The 21,363-nt window shown below is 38.1% G+C and overlaps 1 protein-coding gene and 2 long non-coding RNA genes across 3 annotated transcripts; all 3 read left to right on the top strand.

The window, feature by feature from the left end:
* Positions 1 to 519: 519 nt before the first annotated feature.
* Positions 520 to 1,571, top strand: LOC119775325 (gastrula zinc finger protein XlCGF8.2DB-like). The gene has a single exon (XM_038273266.1). It carries the CDS (start codon positions 704 to 706, stop codon positions 1,493 to 1,495), a length of 792 nt encoding a protein of 263 aa, XP_038129194.1. The 5' UTR covers positions 520 to 703; the 3' UTR covers positions 1,496 to 1,571.
* Positions 1,572 to 9,096: 7,525 nt separating this feature from the next.
* On the top strand, positions 9,097 to 9,634 carry LOC119775348. Its single transcript, XR_005279644.1, has 2 exons — positions 9,097 to 9,330; positions 9,506 to 9,634. It is a non-coding gene; the product is annotated as an uncharacterized LOC119775348 (long non-coding RNA).
* A 4,397-nt stretch (positions 9,635 to 14,031) lies between these two features.
* Positions 14,032 to 14,512, top strand: LOC119775347. Its single transcript, XR_005279643.1, has 2 exons — positions 14,032 to 14,208; positions 14,384 to 14,512. It is a non-coding gene; the product is annotated as an uncharacterized LOC119775347 (long non-coding RNA).
* The last annotated feature ends 6,851 nt before the right edge of the window (positions 14,513 to 21,363 follow it).

Raw genomic sequence — 21,363 nt, 5'->3', positions numbered from 1 at the left:
GCTGTTTCAGTGCTATGATGAGCTCTAAAGCCAGACTGAAACTCTTCAAACAGTTTATTATGGTGGAAATGATCGCACACTGTTTGGCAACTACTTTCTCAATAATTTCCTTCTCCATCCTGTCCTCGGCTGTAAAACAACACCTGGGTTCCTGGATCTCAAGGCCTAGAAAGTATCTCTCACTTCTAGGACCCTGAGATCTTCATGGTTGGATGAGTAGGACCCTTTGACCATACTGTCCATCTCCTTAGGGCCTCAGCTTTTTGCAACATGCAGGATAAAGGCTCTAGCAAGCAAGGATCTGTCAGCTCCTGCTATGATCCCCAAGTGATGACTGATCCTACCCTTATCCTAAGGGCTTTTATGCTTTTATGTGAAATGTCATTTATTTAACCACCAATAGAAAGTCTTTCTGCTGTTTGTCTTTCCAGACTGCCTGCAGGATTATGTTGGAAAAGAGGAGGATTTCTCTGACCAGCAGCTCGATGAACAGGAGAGGAATTCCAGTTTGGACCAAGAGAAACCAGATGCTCCGCAGATAAAAGAAGAGCAGCAAGAACCAGAACATCCCTGGACAAAAGAGGAAACTATTGAGCTCCCCATAAGTGAGCAGGAAGAGCAGCTTGTTCTGAAGCAGACTGAAGATATTGGAGAGGAACCTTTCCCATGTTTGACATGCAGAGAAATAAACACAGAAAATTGTATGGCTCACACTCACATGGGTCAGAAGAGTTATGAATGTCTGTCCTGTGGAAAAAACTTCACTCAGAAATGCAATCTTAATAGTCACATAAGAACTCACACAGGGGAGAAGCCTTTTGAATGTCTGTTCTGTGGAAAAAACTTCACTATAAAATGTAATCTTAATAGTCACATAAGAACTCACACAGGGGAGAAACCTTTTCAATGTCTGTTCTGTGGAAAAAACTTCACTCAGAAATCTACTCTTGATACACACGTTAGAATTCACACAGGTGAGAAACCTTTTTCCTGTACCATTTGTAACAAGAATTTTACAAAAAAAAATCATTTAACTACACACATGAGAATTCACACAGGTGAAAAACCATTTGTATGTCTCTCCTGTGGAAAACAATTCACCTCTAAGTCTGATCTTAATAAACACAAGATCATTCACACTGGAGAGAAGCCTTTTGAATGTCTGTCCTGTGGGAAAAGCTTCACTCAGAAATCTAGTCTTTATACACATGTCAGAATTCATGCAGGTGAGAAACCTTTTTCTTGTACCATTTGTTTTAAGAATTTTACTAAAAAAAGTAATTTGACCGCTCACACAAGAATTCACACAGGGGAGAGACCATTTGAATGTCTCTCCTGTGGAAAACGCTTTACCTCTAAGTCTGAACTTAATAAACACATGAGAATTCACGCAGGTGAGAAGTCTGTTTCCTGTAACATTTGTAAGAAGAAGTTTACTGAAAAAAGTAGTTTGACTAAACATATGACACTCCACACTGGTGAGATGTTCTCCTGAATGATTTGAGACAACGCTTTTAAATGAGAAGGTAATTTGAGTATTCAGATGACATTTATTCATGCTTGATGTGGAAGGAATTATATATATATATATATTTATATATATATATATATATATATATATAACAAAATTATCTTCTTTACAGATGAGGCAAGTTTGCTGTCCATACAACAAGCTATTGAGAAGTTATAGATATTTAAATTGAAAAGAATCCAGACGGACCCCTACTGTCCTATTTTGGCATGGTGTTGCACAACCTTTTCTGAATGAATTTATTCAGAAAAAAAAAAAACTTGCATGTTTTATTTTTGAGACTTAGAAGGTTTTAGCTGAATGGTTTTTCTATTGGTTAGATATATTCCAAAAACAGAGAAATTCAGATGAAAATAAAAGTAGTTCAGGTAAATTGAAGTCCTAAAATGATGAAACATGTTTGTTTAAAAAGATACAGGATTGATGATGTTGCTGTTATTTTTACTGATCAGTTTGAACCTGCTTTAACTTGGTAAAAAGCCTTTGTCTTAATAACGTATTAAAGAAATCTGACTCTCCTCTAGAAGTGTGAAGTTTCTGCTTTTTAAAGATTTTTGAAAGTATACCGTATTTTCACGACTATAAGGCGCATATAAACATATTTTTTTCCCCTCAAAATGTGTGGCGCGCCCTTTGCTGCGGTGCGCCCTATGTGTGTTGTTACTGCGGACTTTTGAGACCACCATGCACCATGCAGAACTCCTCACAAACATACTCAGTTTTTCCGTCGCTCTATTTTTCTACCTGAAAACTTAATTCAACAGCAGCCTCTGGGGCGGGTCTCCTCCGGGTTCACCGCAGCGAATTATCTAAATAATCTAAAGGATTATAAAAGGATAATAGGATAATCAAAGCGAACATACTCTGTCGGCAGGTTTCAGGATTTTAAGTTAATTTATGCGTAATGAACTGTTTCAGAGGAGGGATCACAGCGCTGTTTCATCAGCGATGTGTCTCTCACGGCCAGCTCCCAGGTTTGAATAATACTTTGTAATAAATACACTTTGCAGCTATATTTGCTGTGATCAGTGGGAATAAAGCAGTTTTAATATGTTTTTAAGTGAGAAAATCCACCTGAAAACTTAATAATTGCAGTCAGTTCATCCAGATTATCATCCTGCCTATTATTTCTGTCAGAGGCGCTCAGACCCCCACATACCAGCGGTGCAACGACAATAGGAATGTCTCACGGCCAGCTCCCAGGTTTTATTAATACTTTGTAATAAATACATGAATAAAGCACAAACATACTCAGTTTTGCTCCCGCTGTATTTTTAAATATGCAGTAGAGGTATTTAAACGTAGTAGAGGAAATGTACCGGTATATAAAAAACGCGCCCTATAGTCCGGTGCGCCTTATGTGTGTGTTAAATACAGAAATGGCACACATAACTGAGACTGTGCCTTTTAGTACGGTGCACCTTACGGTCGTGAAAATACGGTAAATTTCCTTTGAACTAATTCTAATAGTTTTGTTCTTGATTCTGTAGATGTTCTATTTACCTGCTATGATTGAAAGTAACTATCACTTATTTTATACAACTGATTTTATGGATTATATTCTGCTGTGGATGTTTTTAATGATTGTAATAACTTCTAAATTGATAAACGAGCAGCAATAAAAACCTCATTGATTGTAAAAATGTGTTTCTTTATCTGGTTTCATATAAATTAGAAACAATCTTTTTCCATTTTTTCTCTGATATTTTCAGCCAAACTTAAGCTGTAAAATAAATAGTTTAATGGCATTCACCTTCTGTCTTCTCCAGTCTTTCCTGTTGCTCCTCCGTCAGCATTAATCTGTTTGCTTTTTAGAGCCTGAATGTGTTCAAATCTGGTCTAAGGAAGGGAGATATGTAATAGTCTCAGGGAAAATACATGACGTAGTTCTAACAATTTGTAATGTTTATGCCCACCTGGAAGTGATTTTGCTTTCTATAGAAACATATTTGACTAATGATAAAGGACACAGGAGGTGTCATAAGTGATGATTTTAATATCCGTTTCAATCCACAAACAGGGTTCATCCAAAAGCCCAATTACTACGCTATTGCATAAGAAAATGAATGCCTTAATGACAGAACTTGGTAAATCTAGATTTGTGGAGAGATTTCTACCCATCCGGCCGTGACTATACTTTTTATTCACACCCACATGATGTTTATTCCAGGAAAGATTACTTTTTTATATTGAAGAGAGACCGTCATTGAATTCATGGTTGTGATATTGGAAACATTGATCTATCGCACCATGCCCCCCCCTCCTGCACTGTAGATATTATCAATAACCCGGGTAGAACTTTATGGAGGTTAAATGCAGGTATTCTAAATAATCCAAGATTCAAAACCCAAATGAAAGAGGAAATAAAAAGGTTCCTCGAAGAAAATGACAACGGCGAGGTTGCTTCAGCTACAGTATGGGATACTTTAAAAGCTTTTTTCAGAGGGAGAATAATATCATTCTGTGCCTTGAAAAGAAACAAAAACAATTAAGACTGATAGATCTTGATCAAGAACTGAAAAATCTTGAAACGGAACATAAGAAAGAACAAAAACCAGACATATTAAATAAAATAAAAACAGAAAGGAGATAAATCTAATATATACACAGGAAATTGAAAAAAAAGCTGATATTCACAAGACAAACTTATGAGTCTGGAGCAAAATCACTTAAAATCCTTGCAAGAAAACTGCAAAAGCAATGAACAGACAACACAATATACAAAATAAGGAATATGGACTCTAAAACTATACAGTTCAAACAAGATGAAATACAAAGAACCTTTAGAAAATACTACAAGCGCCTGTATTAACAATCCCAATGGGAAGATGATCAACAAATTAATATTTTTTTTTTAAATCTCTCAAAAAACAGCCCCTTTTACTGCGATAGAGCTATCCAAGGCCATTTCCAACCTAAAAGCAAATAAATCACCAGGCCCAGACGGCTTCTGTTCAGAGTGGTACAAGACATTTAAAGCCGAGCTAGTGCCAACCCTCCTCTGAGCCTGTAATACGACATTAACAGATGCTAAAATGGTGATCTCTGTCATCCTCAAAGAAGGAAAAAATAAATTAGAGTGTAGTTCCTACAGACCTATCTCGGTGCTGAATGTTGACTACACACTTTATGAAATTATCCTCCCCAGAAGAAGACTGGACAAAGTTCTCCCTCAGATTCCACACAATGATCAGACTGGATTTATCTCACAAAGACAGACTCACCACAACATTAGGCATCTTTACATAGATTACATCATATCCAAAAGAATAATATTCAAGCCTGTTTAGTAAGTATAGATGCAGAAAAGACCTTTGATTCGGTAAGTTGGCCTTTCTTATATAAAGTCATGGAGAAATTTGGCCTGGATAACACTTTTATTAAAGGGATTGGTACATTATATAACAAACCATTGGCTTGGATAAAAATAAATGGTTACATTTCGGACACCATTACACTGGAACCGGGCTCGAGACAGGGATGCCCAATCTCACCGCTGTTATTTGCACTTTATATAGGACGTTTTTTTCACTCCATAGAACGAGACTCCACTCACCCACTACAGGACTACCTCATACCCCTCCCCTCTGGACAGAGGTACAGGGCACTCAGGTGTAGAAGGGCCCGTTTTGGCAGGAGCCTGATCCCTTCAGCCATCACCTTTTTGAACAACCGGTCCCGTTGAGTGTATCATGTCTCGTATCGCGTCTTGTACTTTTGCCGGTGTTGGTGTTTACTGTGGTGTCATTTTTATGTCTTTGTGTAAACGACTTCTGTGTATGTGGAAAAGAATCTCCCCGTGGGGACAAATAAAGTCTAAAGTCTAAGTCTGAAGTCTAAGTCTAAGCCCCTAGCCATAATGATAAGACAGGCTCAGAATATTAAAGGTATCAGCATTAATGGAGAGGACCATAAGGTGGCGCTATACGCTGATGACATGCTGGTTTATTTAAGTAATCCTCCTGAATCCCTCCCAAATTAATGACTGCCTTGGAAAACTTTGGTAATCATTCTGGATATAAATTGAACATACAAAAGATACAAATTCTGACCATTAACTATAAACCCAAAAAGCAATTTAGAGAGAAATTTCATTTTAAAATTTCATTTTAATTGGGATCAAAAGTCATTAAAATATTTTGTAATAAAAATGCCAAAAATAATTTCAACTTTAGCAGTAATAAATGATGGCCCCCTCTTGGTGAAAATTAAAGATAATATACACAGAGGGAATTCAATTTCTTTTCTTGGTCTTAGTCACAGAATTGATTCTGTGAGAATGAATATTTTCCCGCGATTTCTTTACTTATTTCAGGAACTCCCAGTAGAAATTCCCCAAAACGATTTTCTGAACTGAATAAGATTATGTCACGGGTTTATTTGGCCGGGTAAAAAAAACAGTCTTAGACTTAAGATTTTACAACTGCCTAAAGAGAAAGGGGGAATGTCCTTACCTAGTTTTAAAGATTACTTTTGCACCGCTCAGATTAGACCCCTAATTAATCTGTGTAACCCATCCTTCCAAGCTAGATGGAAAAATATAGAACTCAAACTGACCCCCATATACAAGCAGTTCTAGCTCACAAGCATCTGGGAGGACTCATAAATAAGGTACAGAATCCATGGATCAAAACGCAATAAAAAATTTGGAAAATGATAAACGAGGAATATAAATCAAATGACAGATTACAAATAATCCAACGGTGTGCTTATGATCCAGAGATAGGGGGTAATCTGATGATAACTGAGGAGGATTGGATTGACATTTGTTAATCCCAGTGGAAATGCACCAACTCTCATTCATGGCGAGAGTTTGGATGGAAGTGTTTGATCCGTTTCTTTATCACCAAAACAAAAGACAAATTTTACTGGAGGTGAAGCTGTGTGTTGGAGGCAATGTGGACACCAGGAAGCCGATCATTGGAATATCTTTTGGGAATGCCCAGTGGATAGACCTTTCTGGGCAGAACTTCTGGTCTGTTTAAAACTAATCTACCTCTGCAGTTCTCAACATTATTTTTAGGAAATTTTGATTTACAGTTCAGGAAAGCTGATGAATATTTATTTGATATTCTGATAACTGCTGGTAAAAAGCACTCACAAGACGTTGGTTGGTCCCCGACCCACCCACAATACAAGAGTGGACAAGTATCGTTACCTTATGGAAAGGATCACCTTCATCCTCCGCCTTCAGAAAAATATATTCACTAAGAGGAGGGCCAAGTGGGTTAAACACGCTGGTCATGAACAAACAGAAGTATGGATTGGATGACCATGCAACGCCTGTTATTTAATCTATGCTCTGTGGCATCTAATGATTAATATATTAATGTATCTCTCATATTTTATATATAAAGTATGAGAAATAGCTGGTATATAATTTACTCCTGCTTTTTCAGGTAGATCTGTTTTTCCCTGTTTGTTCAAAGTTGTTAGATGTCATTTCACATGTAACTTTTGTTTATAATTTCTGTTATGCCACATGCCATGATCATACTTTTTGGACATTGGGAAGCAGTGTCCATATTTAATCCTGATAGGATGACCAGAGAAGAAAACGCAGCTTTGGTGAATAACAGCTGGGGGACTTCTGCAGCCCCCCTTTTTCAGCCAAAGCAGTCACATGGAAGTCACAGAGGTGTGACCAACCACCAACCCCCCTCTGTGAGGACAGAGAAAACCACAGAGCACACAGGATTCTCTTTTGGCCTCTCTTCTTTCTCCCTCCTCTGATCCAGCCTGCTTCTGCTCCTGCACTCAAAGCTGGGGCCCACTGTGGCCCACAGTGGAGATGCAGGCCCCAGGGGAACCAGATCCCCAGAACCATCGAGGATAAGTCGAACCCTTCAGAACCAAACTGCTGCAAACACAACTTTTGCAACACATTTCTCTTGAGTTTCAGAACTTACATAGCCAAACTGGATGAGGAGCATGCCCTGGTGTGAGAATGAGGGGACCCCTGCTGTGAGACTGAGACAAAGAGCCCCTGACTACAGAGCTGCAAAACTGGATGAAACTCAAGCTTTCCAAATGGACATGGAAACAGGTTAGCAGGTCTGGCATGATTAGGGACAGAACAAGCAATATGTCTTTTGATGATGCTAATCATATCGTGTGTTTACTGCTGAGTAAAGACAACGCTAATTGATGCTAAAGAATGGATTGCATGCTACGCTATGCTACAGGAATATGTGTTGAGCTGTTGCTAAAGCTTAGACAAGCTATTCACTAAGGATTTAAACACTGATATAACATTAGTGTTCCTGTGTTCCTCAGATGCTCGTTACATTTCCATTGCCAAGTATGACCAAGAGTCATTTAGTGGAATCCTGATGTCTATTCGCTGCTAGCTATTTCAAGGAAGGTAAAGAATCATTTAGCTAAAGGTTATTGGTTCTTGATTAAGCAAATCATTTAATAAAACAATTTTTGGCCAAATAATGTTTTATTCACCTCATGGATTTGCATTGTGAATTGGTCTGAAAACATTCCAATTTCTTTAAAATTAGTGAAAAGCTTATTTGATCACATTCCAAATTATTCCAGATAAACTTTGGTTTCAAACAAAGAATCCATCTTAAACTGTAATATGTTTTTCAACCGTTTTCCCCTTCCTCTTTGTACATAGTAGTTAGTTTAGTTTAGTTTACTTTTACTAGTCTTAGTTGAGAGTGTTAAGCTGAAATACGTTTGATGTGGAGCTGAATGATTTTTGTTAATAAAATCTTATATTTTGAACAGAAGTTGTGGTGAATTTATTCCATGTATGTGCAGAAATAACTGTTTGACCATGATTAGTGCTCGAATCACTCTTCAATCTATTGTTCTAACACACAGTTAGTAGGACTGTGTGTCATAAACAGTATATAACAGCTGAAATAATATCTGATTAAATAAGATATTTCACCACCCCTACAGGGGAGGGCAATAAACATCTTAAAGTATCAGAAACATAAATTCCCAGCGGGCTGGGAATAGAATTTAACTATAGAATCACAACATAAATATGGTGTCCCTGGGTGGGCCCATTAATTGTAACATTTATTTAGCATCCCATGCTGCTGGACTCATTGAATGTAACATTTAATTGGTGTCTCAGTTTGGTGGTCATTGAATATAACGGTCATTCTGCACATATATGAGAATAAACTTAGAGCCATTATTGAAAACCGTGTGAAAGCATTAACATCAGCTCTCACCACTCAATAATGAAATCTTAAAGTCACAACCTAAGAATTCAATACCAAATGTCTTAGCTTATATGAGAAGAAAATATAACCTTTGACATTCTTGGAGAATCAAAATATAGAAATTTAACTAAATCTAATAACTCCAAAATATCTCTTCAGCTAGTGATAACCAACTTTACTTCAAAGCAAAACTCAGATGATTCAAATCAATCTGATCACTTTGGTCCAACTAAAACTAAAAGATTTAACTCCCAAGTTAGTCTTATCGTTTGACCAAAATGTATGCACATCTATAACTAGATGCTGCCATTTGTGGTTTCTATAACCACATCCCAAAAATGAAAACTCTCAAGTTATGCTATTTCAAACTCACTTCCAGTCCAAAATAGGTTAGATGCCTCGAAATTTAACCTAAATCCCTTAGTCTATTAGTCTGATAAGACTCCTAAACTCTTATTTTATATTGTGTAGAACAAGATTTGTTGCCAGATTTAACGTAAGTTAATCTGTGGTCCTACCCGACCAAAAGGGGGTGGATTCAAATTAAATTGCTTAAAATCCCTTAAAGAAAGGTGAATCATAAGCTAAATTGCTAGTAAAACCTTAAAGGTTAGGCTTTGTGCCAAACTGCTTATAAATCCCCCAAGACAGGTAAAGCATGCGCTAAAATAGCTAATAAATCCTAAAACAAGGTATAGCATTTTTAACACTGAAAGAAAAGTGTTTCTTTGATATCACAGAGAAGGGTGAAGCATAAGCTAAATTGCTTGTAAGTCCTTCAAAGGTAAGCTTTGCGCCAAACTGCTTATAAATCCTCAGAGACAGGTAAAGCATGCGCTAAAATAGCTGGTAAATCCTAAACAAGGTGTAGCATTTCTAACACTGAAAGAAAAGTGTTTCTTTGATATCACAGGTTTAAAGATAACCCGTGACCCGTTTCTACACACATAAAAATAAGTCCTTACAATATGTATATGTGAATATACAAGTATAGTGGGTACTGACTGGATTGTGTTCTTTTGAAATTTCTTCATAACTTGTGTTTTTGTGCCATCAGCTGAAAATGGATCCAAGCATCCTCAATTCTGGGCACACCATTGACTCCATAGGCATAGAGAAACAGAAACAAATTGTTGCAAAGCTTATCCACTTATCTCCAGAAAAGCAAGATAACCTAAACAATTTTAACCTCAGCCTATGTGAAGAAAATATTCAAGAATTAATTAACTTAATTCAAAAACCCAAATGGAAACTTTCTGATAACAGATGTACTCTGTGAGCTCACGCTTCTTTATCAGCTTAAATCCCAAAGAAAAGCTAAACAGTACTCTGAGTTAGAAGCCAAATATCAGATGATCTGCCACAGAGTAAGTGCTGCAGACATTTTATTGTCAGGAGCTGACAAGATCAAAGACCCATGTGGCCAGACTGACCATGCCTCAGAACAAAAGGTGACCCCCCTCTTGGAGGAGCTGTGCAATAAACAAAGCAAGCAGACTTTGAATCAACAGGAGGTCACCCCAGTCAAAAGGAGAACAGTCCCTGAAGCAGATACAAAGTCTCTAAACTCTGAGTTAACACTAAATAGATCTGAAGGTGTTCAAAGTCAAAGTAGTGTCGCAGACAAAGAGAAACAAGTTGATCACTTGGTAAACTCAAGCGGTTTAAAATTTTGCAAAGGACAGCCATGCAAACCAATCTCTCTCTCACACTCCGTTGACCGAGCATCAAGTGCCAAAGTTCACAGCTTGAAAAACTCCAAGGAGAACCAGTCTCCCTTGTGTCATCAAAGGTTAGCTTAAAAACCCCCCCACCACTTAATGAGCAGAACCAGCTTACTGACGGGCCAGGTCCACCGAGTGACCATAGAATTCAACAAATTGAATCCTTGGCCAAAGACATTGATATTTTTGACCCAGAAAATCAACACTCCAACATAGCTGATTATCTGCAAGAAGTTGAGCACTGTCTAAAAGACTTGCCATGTCCTTCTTCTCGTGAGAAATTGAAGCATATTTGGAAAACAACAGCTAGAAGCGTCCATGGTTTCATAAAATCTCTTCCTCCAAAATTCAGAGAAAGTTATTCAGCTCTTTGTCAAACCTTAAGAGAAGAATATTCTGGTTACAGAGATCCGGCGTTAGCAACGCTTGAGGCATCTTTAGTTCTCCAAGGAGAACATTAATCACCCAGAGAATATTACTTTCGCTTGAGACAGGTTTATTTTGAGGGCTGCAGTTCTCCAGATATTGACGAAGAAGATCACACATTTAAAGCATTGTTCATCCAAAATCTACATGAAAGTGTACGATATGATGTAGCAATGCATTGCAGGATAGATAACCTTTCTATGCAGGAAACTCGCAGATATGCTCAGCTTGTTTGGGAAATACATCTCAAATCAGATAGATTTCAAAGCAAGCTTAGAGTCTTTAACCTTCAAACAAAGAACAGGACCAGAAACAGACACAGATTCAGTTCCCCAGTGGTTCACCAAGATGAAGGAATTAATGACTTGAGAGAATGAAAACCAGAACCCCCAGATAAAGTTCATAAGCCTTCACATCACAATGCAAAACCAAAGGTTTACACTGGTAAAGGGGGACATCAAAAAGCTACAGAAACAACAACAAAAGAAAACTTAAAACAGATCTGCAAAACAGGTCTTACAGAGCTACTGGCTTCTCTGACCAATCACAAGGTACTACAATTCCAAGCTAATGGTAAAAATTATCATATCCAGGAGTATGATAGTTGCTGATAATTTCTAAAATACTTTAACCTGTTTTATCCTTTCTTTCTTTTGTTTCACAACTTGAGAAATGATGAAAGTTGAAAAACAGCATCATGAAGGTGTTAGGGAATTTTGTTTGGAATGTATATATTTGTGTATCAGGGTCAGACTTTCCAGCCAGACCTGCTTCAACCAGATGCAAAACCTCTGGAGAAAATGAACAGTTTTATGATAAGATAGGGTCAGCTTCTGTCAAACCTGCAACAAATTATCCGGGGACAAACACTGGAGAAGATACAAACCCTAAATGAACTTTCTTCCTGCCAACAGGAACCTGACTCATTACCGCTCCAGATATCATGGCTTTATGGACCTATTTGTGATCTGAAAACAAAGAACTGCATCTTTTATTTCCAGATCAAAAGGGGGAATGTTATGCCATATGCCATGATCATACTTTTTGGACATTGGGAAGCAGTGTCCATATTTAATCCTGATAGGATGACCAGAGAAGAAAACGCAGCTTTGGTGAATAACAGCTGGTGGACTTCTGCAGCCCCTCTTTTTCAGCCAAAGCAGTCACATGGAAGTCACAGAGGTGTGACCAACCACCAACCCCCCTCTGTGAGGACAGAGAAAACCACAGAGCACACAGGATTCTCTTTTGGCCTCTCTTCTTTCTACCTCCTCTGATCCAGCCTGCTTCTGCTCCTGCACTCAAAGCTGGGGCCCACTGTGGCCCACAGTGGAGATGCGGGCCCCGGGGGGAACCAGATCCCCAGAACCATCGAGGATAAGTCGAACCCTTCAGAACCAAACTGCTGCAAACACAACTTTTGCAACACATTTCTCTTGAGTTTCAGAACTTACAGAGCCAAACTGGATGAGGAGCATGCCCTGGGTTTGAGACTGACGGGACCCCTGCTGTGAGACTGAGACAAAGAGCCCCTGACTGCAGAGCTGCAAAACTGGATGAAACTCAAGCTTTCCAAATGGACATGGAAACAGGTTAGCAGGTCTGGCATTATTAGGGACAGAACAAGCAATATGTCTTTTGATGATGCTAATCATATTGTGTGTTTACTGCTGAGTAAAGACAACACTAATTGATGCTAAAGAATGGACTGCATGCTACGCTATGCTACAGGAATATGTGTTGAGCTGTTGCTAAAGCTTAGTCAAGCTATTCACTAAGGATTTAAACACTGATATAACATTAGTGTTCCTGTGTTCCTCAGATGCTCGTTAAATTTCCATTGCCAAGTATGACCAAGAGTCATTTAGTGGAATCCTGATGTCTATTCGCTGCTAGCTATTTCAAGGAAGGTAAAGAATCATTTAGCTAAAGGTTATTGGTTCTTGATTAAGCAAATCATTTAATAAAACATTATTTGGCCAAATAATGTTTTATTCACCTCATGGATTTGCATTGTGAATTGGTCTGAAAACATTCCAATTTCTTTAAAATTAGTGAAAAGCTAATTTGATCACATTCCAAATTCTTCCAGATAAACTTTGGTTTCAAACACAGAATCCATCTTAAACTGTAATATGTTTTTCAACCGTTTTCCCCTTCCTCTTTGTACATAGTAGTTAGTTTAGTTTAGTTTTACTAGTCTTAGTTGAGAGTGTTAAACTGAAATACGTTTGACGTGGAGCTGAATGATTTTTGTTAATAAAATCTTATTTTGAACAGAAGTTGTGGTGAATTTATTCCATGTATGTGCAGAAATAACTGTTTGACCATGATTAGTGCTCGAATCACTCTTCAATCTATTGTTCTAACACACAGTTAGTAGGACTGTGTGTCATAAACAGTATATAACAGCTGAAATAATATCTGATTAAATAAGATATTTCACCACCCCTACAGGGGAGGGCAATAAACATCTTAAAGTATCAGAAACATAAATTCCCAGCGGGCTGGGAATAGAATTTAACTATAGAATCACAACATAAATATGGTGTCCCTGGGTGGGCCCATTAATTGTAACATTTATTTAGCATCCATGCTGCTGGACTCATTGAATGTAACATTTAATTGGTGTCTCAGTTTGGTGGTCATTGAATATAACGGTCATTCTGCACATATATGAGAATAAACTTAGAGCCATTATTGAAAACCGTGTGAAAGCATTAACATCAGCTCTCACCACTCAATAATGAAATCTTAAAGTCACAACCTAAGAATTCAATACCAAATGTCTTAGCTTATATGAGAAGAAAATATAACCTTTGACATTCTTGGAGAATCAAAATATAGAAATTTAACTAAATCTAATAACTCCAAAATATCTCTTCAGCTAGTGATAACCAACTTTACTTCAAAGCAAAACTCAGATGATTCAAATCAATCTGATCACTTTGGTCCAACTAAAACTAAAAGATTTAACTCCCAAGTTAGTCTTATCGTTTGACCAAAATGTATGCACATCTATAACTAGATGCTGCCATTTGTGGTTTCTATAACCACATCCCAAAAATGAAAACTCTCAAGTTATGCTATTTCAAACTCACTTCCAGTCCAAAATAGGTTAGATGCCTCGAAATTTAACCTAAATCCCTTAATCTATTAGTCTGATAAGACTCCTAAACTCTTATTTTATATTGTGTAGAACAAGATTTGTTGCCAGATTTAACGTAAGTTAATCTGTGGTCCTACCCGACCAAAAGGGGGTGGATTCAAATTAAATTGCTTAAAATCCCTTAAAGAAAGGTGAATCATAAGCTAAATTGCTAGTAAAACCTTAAAGGTTAGGCTTTGTGCCAAACTGCTTATAAATCCTCCAAGACAGGTAAAGCATGCGCTAAAATAGCTAATAAATCCTAAAACAAGGTATAGCATTTTTAACACTGAAAGAAAAGTGTTTCTTTGATATCACAGAGAAGGGTGAAGCATAAGCTAAATTGCTTGTAAGTCCTTCAAAGGTAAGCTTTGCGCCAAACTGCTTATAAATCCTCAGAGACAGGTAAAGCATGCGCTAAAATAGCTGGTAAATCCTAAACAAGGTGTAGCATTTCTAACACTGAAAGAAAAGTGTTTCTTTGATATCACAGGTTTAAAGATAACCCGTGACCCGTTTCTACACACATAAAAATAAGTCCTTACAATATGTATATGTGAATATACAAGTATAGTGGGTACTGACTGGATTGTGTTCTTTTGAAATTTCTTCATAACTTGTGTTTTTGTGCCATCAGCTGAAAATGGATCCAAGCATCCTCAATTCTGGGCACACCATTGACTCCATAGGCATAGAGAAACAGAAACAAATTGTTGCAAAGCTTATCCACTTATCTCCAGAAAAGCAAGATAACCTAAACAATTTTAACCTCAGCCTATGTGAAGAAAATATTCAAGAATTAATTAACTTAATTCAAAAACCCAAATGGAAACTTTCTGATAACAGATGTACTCTGTGAGCTCACGCTTCTTTATCAGCTTAAATCCCAAAGAAAAGCTAAACAGTACTCTGAGTTAGAAGCCAAATATCAGATGATCTGCCACAGAGTAAGTGCTGCAGACATTTTATTGTCAGGAGCTGACAAGATCAAAGACCCATGTGGCCAGACTGACCATGCCTCAGAACAAAAGGTGACCCCCCTCTTGGAGGAGCTGTGCAATAAACAAAGCAAGCAGACTTTGAATCAACAGGAGGTCACCCCAGTCAAAAGGAGAACAGTCCCTGAAGCAGATACAAAGTCTCTAAACTCTGAGTTAACACTAAATAGATCTGAAGGTGTTCAAAGTCAAAGTAGTGTCGCAGACAAAGAGAAACAAGTTGATCACTTGGTAAACTCAAGCGGTTTAAAATTTTGCAAAGGACAGCCATGCAAACCAATCTCTCTCTCACACTCCGTTGACCGAGCATCAAGTGCCAAAGTTCACAGCTTGAAAAACTCCAAGGAGAACCAGTCTCCCTTGTGTCATCAAAGGTTAGCTTAAAAACCCCCCACCACTTAATGAGCAGAACCAGCTTACTGACGGGCCAGGTCCACCGAGTGACCATAGAATTCAACAAATTGAATCCTTGGCCAAAGACATTGATATTTTTGACCCAGAAAATCAACACTCCAACATAGCTGATTATCTGCAAGAAGTTGAGCACTGTCTAAAAGACTTGCCATGTCCTTCTTCTCGTGAGAAATTGAAGCATATTTGGAAAACAACAGCTAGAAGCGTCCATGGTTTCATAAAATCTCTTCCTCCAAAATTCAGAGAAAGTTATTCAGCTCTTTGTCAAACCTTAAGAGAAGAATATTCTGGTTACAGAGATCCGGCGTTAGCAACGCTTGAGGCATCTTTAGTTCTCCAAGGAGAACATTAATCACCCAGAGAATATTACTTTCGCTTGAGACAGGTTTATTTTGAGGGCTGCAGTTCTCCAGATATTGACGAAGAAGATCACACATTTAAAGCATTGTTCATCCAAAATCTACATGAAAGTGTACGATATGATGTAGCAATGCATTGCAGGATAGATAACCTTTCTATGCAGGAAACTCGCAGATATGCTCAGCTTGTTTGGGAAATACATCTCAAATCAGATAGATTTCAAAGCAAGCTTAGAGTCTTTAACCTTCAAACAAAGAACAGGACCAGAAACAGACACAGATTCAGTTCCCCAGTGGTTCACCAAGATGAAGGAATTAATGACTTGAGAGAATGAAAACCAGAACCCCCAGATAAAGTTCATAAGCCTTCACATCACAATGCAAAACCAAAGGTTTACACTGGTAAAGGGGGACATCAAAAAGCTACAGAAACAACAACAAAAGAAAACTTAAAACAGATCTGCAAAACAGGTCTTACAGAGCTACTGGCTTCTCTGACCAATCACAAGGTACTACAATTCCAAGCTAATGGTAAAAATTATCATATCCAGGAGTATGATAGTTGCTGATAATTTCTAACATACTTTAACCTGTTTTATCCTTTCTTTCTTTTGTTTCACAACTTGAGAAATGATGAAAGTTGAAAAACAGCATCATGAAGGTGTTAGGGAATTTTGTTTGGAATGTATATATTTGTGTATCAGGGTCAGACTTTCCAGCCAGACCTGCTTCAACCAGATGCAAAACCTCTGGAGAAAATGAACAGTTTTATGATAAGATAGGGTCAGCTTCTGTCAAACCTGCAACAAATTATCCGGGGACAAACACTGGAGAAGATACAAACCCTAAATGAACTTTCTTCCTGCCAACAGGAACCTGACTCATTACCGCTCCAGATATCATGGCTTTATGGACCTATTTGTGATCTGAAAACAAAGAACTGCATCTTTTATTTCCAGATCAAAAGGGGGAATGTTATGCCATATGCCATGATCATACTTTTTGGACATTGGGAAGCAGTGTCCATATTTAATCCTGATAGGATGACCAGAGAAGAAAACGCAGCTTTGGTGAATAACAGCTGGGGGACTTCTGCAGCCCCTCTTTTTCAGCCAAAGCAGTCACATGGAAGTCACAGAGGTGTGACCAACCACCAACCCCCCTCTGTGAGGACAGAGAAAACCACAGAGCACACAGGATTCTCTTTTGGCCTCTCTTCTTTCTACCTCCTCTGATCCAGCCTGCTTCTGCTCCTGCACTCAAAGCTGGGGCCCACTGTGGCCCACAGTGGAGATGCGGGCCCCGGGGGGAACCAGATCCCCAGAACCATCGAGGATAAGTCGAACCCTTCAGAACCAAACTGCTGCAAACACAACTTTTGCAACACATTTCTCTTGAGTTTCAGAACTTACAGAGCCAAACTGGATGAGGAGCATGCCCTGGGTTTGAGACTGACGGGACCCCTGCTGTGAGACTGAGACAAAGAGCCCCTGACTGCAGAGCTGCAAAACTGGATGAAACTCAAGCTTTCCAAATGGACATGGAAACAGGTTAGCAGGTCTGGCATTATTAGGGACAGAACAAGCAATATGTCTTTTGATGATGCTAATCATATTGTGTGTTTACTGCTGAGTAAAGACAACACTAATTGATGCTAAAGAATGGACTGCATGCTACGCTATGCTACAGGAATATGTGTTGAGCTGTTGCTAAAGCTTAGTCAAGCTATTCACTAAGGATTTAAACACTGATATAACATTAGTGTTCCTGTGTTCCTCAGATGCTCGTTAAATTTCCATTGCCAAGTATGACCAAGAGTCATTTAGTGGAATCCTGATGTCTATTCGCTGCTAGCTATTTCAAGGAAGGTAAAGAATCATTTAGCTAAAGGTTATTGGTTCTTGATTAAGCAAATCATTTAATAAAACATTATTTGGCCAAATAATGTTTTATTCACCTCATGGATTTGCATTGTGAATTGGTCTGAAAACATTCCAATTTCTTTAAAATTAGTGAAAAGCTAATTTGATCACATTCCAAATTCTTCCAGATAAACTTTGGTTTCAAACACAGAATCCATCTTAAACTGTAATATGTTTTTCAACCGTTTTCCCCTTCCTCTTTGTACATAGTAGTTAGTTTAGTTTAGTTTTACTAGTCTTAGTTGAGAGTGTTAAACTGAAATACGTTTGACGTGGAGCTGAATGATTTTTGTTAATAAAATCTTATTTTGAACAGAAGTTGTGGTGAATTTATTCCATGTATGTGCAGAAATAACTGTTTGACCATGATTAGTGCTCGAATCACTCTTCAATCTATTGTTCTAACACACAGTTAGTAGGACTGTGTGTCATAAACAGTATATAACAGCTGAAATAATATCTGATTAAATAAGATATTTCACCACCCCTACAGGGGAGGGCAATAAACATCTTAAAGTATCAGAAACATAAATTCCCAGCGGGCTGGGAATAGAATTTAACTATAGAATCACAACATTTCATACATACAAAAATTTATTGTGAGTGGCGGTAGTAACATTGTGCGTTCCCTGAAAGTAACTACCTCTGTATGTAATGCTCTCACAAGAAAAAACAATTAACCTAAATTGAATCAGCAGAGATATCTTGAAGAGGGTCCAACGGGTCTCATCAGAAAGAACCAGAACAGCATGCAGACAGCAGTGAGTGGGCAGAGCCAAGATACCAGGACAGGTGAGGAAGAGTTTGGACAACATCCTGAGGATCATTAAATGCTGACTGAGACCGCATCTCCTCCCATCAGTAACTGGATCAGAACCAGGATAGATATCCTGATCAAATCTAAAGGTTTGCTGTTTATCAATAAATCATTTTTCATCAGAACATCTTCTTCATCTTCCTCATCCATCAGAACACCAGCAGGGGGCAGTCTGGGCTCAGAGAAGGCAGGCCACAGGTTGGGTCAGGATGTTCTGGTAGTTCTAGTGGTTCTGGTTCTAAAACCTGGAGCTTCCTGTTTGATGAAGAACCTCCTGGAACCGTCCAGATTCTACCCTGAACCTCAGCTGCTGTTGATGTTTGTTTCAGAGCTTTAATGGTTTAAACCTGAACGATGGAACTGAATCCTATTGATCCTCATTCACACAGTAACACACCTAGAAATGATGGAAACAGCCTCAGGTGGATGGAAACTGGAAATGTTCCTCTGTTTAGGTCTGGAGATGATGGTCTGTCTGTTTGCTGAGGAGCATCAAATCTATGCATCTTCTCAAAGGGACACTTTCAGTCTGACTGAATAAAAGGAGGAAAATCGAAAAAATTCTGTTTGAATTTATGTGCTGCGTCCTTAGAAGGCCAGATTAGAAGGACGATGATGTTATAGTGCGGCGCCGAGGTCTGGTCGGATTCCAAGACTCCTCGTTATGCAGCCTTAAAATGCGTCCTTTTTTTGTCACGATTTGAAGGACGTGTCAGATGTATCCTCGCTATCCTTGGTTTACCCAGGATTCATTTCGAGACCAAGCAAGCCGTGATCAGAGGAAAGGTTACTTGGCGGTTACTTGAAGTTCAGTTTAATATAATCCAGTCTGTCAATAGTTCCGTCTGAAATGAATGAAAATAGTTGTTTTAATGGCAACCCAGTCTCATGGGAAAATGTACCCCCACTATGTTGGTCCACACTGCAAAACGTAGTGGAGGTACATTAATGGCCATTTTTTTGTGGTACTGTTACATTTCTTCTGCCTATACGCTTTCTATTGTTTTACGTCCTAGTCACGTGACTTTCAAGATTCCAGCTGGGAGAAGAAAAAAATATATATAGATGGCCGACATTCGCTCATTTTTTTGTGGAAAGATTAATAACTTGAGTTTGTTTTTGCATTAAAATGAGTTTTGATTACATTTCTAGTGAGAAATGTATAGTTTGTTGCCAGAATATTTACTCAGGGAATGTACATATTCACTTGCTTGTTCGTTTCTTGCAAAGATTTTTCAAGATAATGTGAAACTGAAACGTTTTGGTATAAACATGGCTGAGATTTCTCTAACTTTTAGTGGGAAAATCAATAATTTCAATCAGTTTCTGCATTTAAATGGGTTTGATTACATTTATAGCGAGAAGTGTAGGGTTTATTTACATAATATTTACTTAGTGAACATATATAATCACCCGCTTGCTAGTTTTTGCTACGTTTTTCGGATCTCGTCAGGATTATGTGAAATTGCAACGTTTTGGCTGCTACCCATCGCCTAGCATTTAGCTGCCGCCCCGATTCAACATTGAATTCTTTGTGATTTAACTGTGGAATATTTATTTATCTTCAGAATACAAAATTTAACTGTGGAATATTTATTTATCTTCAGAATACAAAATAAAAAAATAGAATTTAATAGATGTAAAACAATGTTTCTACACACTCATGAACAGTAGGTGGCGGTATGCCCGCCCCTTCCCTAGAGCCCGGTGTGATCGAAAACATTTTGAATGGAAATCAATGGGGAGAAATTAATAAACTTCTGGTCCCAGTCGCTCTCTGTCATTGATTCCAGATATGCTGGTTGTGTATTCAAATTGTTTTTTTTTTTAGTTCCTCTTTGGTCAAAATCTGGTCAAAACCCATCAATGAGATCGCACCAAACAGGAAGTTAAATGCACAAAGGATCCGGTAGATTTCCAAATAAAACACATCCGATCTTAACCCATGATCCTTTTTTTAAACTAGTTTAATTAGTTTCTCCCGTATGCCACGACGTAATGCATTGATCTGAAAATCAACCTCAGACGCAACGCACGCAGTGGCGAGGGTTTGATCTGTCAGATGGAGTTAAATCACAAAGAATTCAATGTTGAATCGGGGCGGCAGCTAAATGCTAGGCGATGGGTAGCAGCCAAAACGTTGCAATTTCACATAATCCTGACGAGATCCGAAAAACGTAGCAAAAACTAGCAAGCGGGTGATTATGTATGTTCACTAAGTAAATATTATGTAAATAAACCCTACACTTCTCGCTATAAATGTAATCAAAACCCATTTAAATGCAGAAACTGATTGAAATTATTGATTTTCCCACTAAAAGTTAGAGAAATCTCAGCCATGTTTATACCAAAATGTTACAGTTTCACATTATCTTGAAAAATCTTTGCAAGAAACGAACAAGCAAGTGAATATGTACATTCCCTGAGTAAATATTCTGGCAACAAACTATACATTTCTCACTAGAAATGTAATCAAAACTCATTTTAATGCAAAAACAAACTCAAGTCATTAATCTTTCCACAAAAAAATGAGCGAATGTCGGCCATATATATATATTTTTCTTCTCCCAGCTGGAATCTTGAAAGTCACGTGACTAGGACGTAAAACAATAGAAAGCGTATAGGCAGAAGAAACGTAACAGTACTACCACAAAAAAATGGCCATTAATGTACCTCCACTACGTTTTGCAGTGTGGACCAACGTAGTGGGGGTACATTTTCCCATGAGACTGGGTTGTTAATGGTTATAGAGTCAGATATGTGGCGGTAATGTTTGATTTATCTAAAGGTTTTTATCTGTTACTGTGTAAATGGGTTTGGCTGGAATTTAGGGA

The sequence above is a fragment of the Cyprinodon tularosa genome, unplaced genomic scaffold (assembly GCF_016077235.1).
Source record: "Cyprinodon tularosa strain WSP-4 unplaced genomic scaffold, ASM1607723v1 ctg867, whole genome shotgun sequence".
Lineage (NCBI taxonomy): Eukaryota > Metazoa > Chordata > Actinopteri > Cyprinodontiformes > Cyprinodontidae > Cyprinodon > Cyprinodon tularosa.
This window is presented reverse-complemented; position numbering and strand designations above follow the sequence as displayed.

Coding starts and splice junctions, on each gene's coding strand:
- LOC119775325 (XM_038273266.1), top strand. CDS start 704: ATGGCTCACACTCACATGGGTCAGAAGAGTTATGAATGTCTGTCCTGT.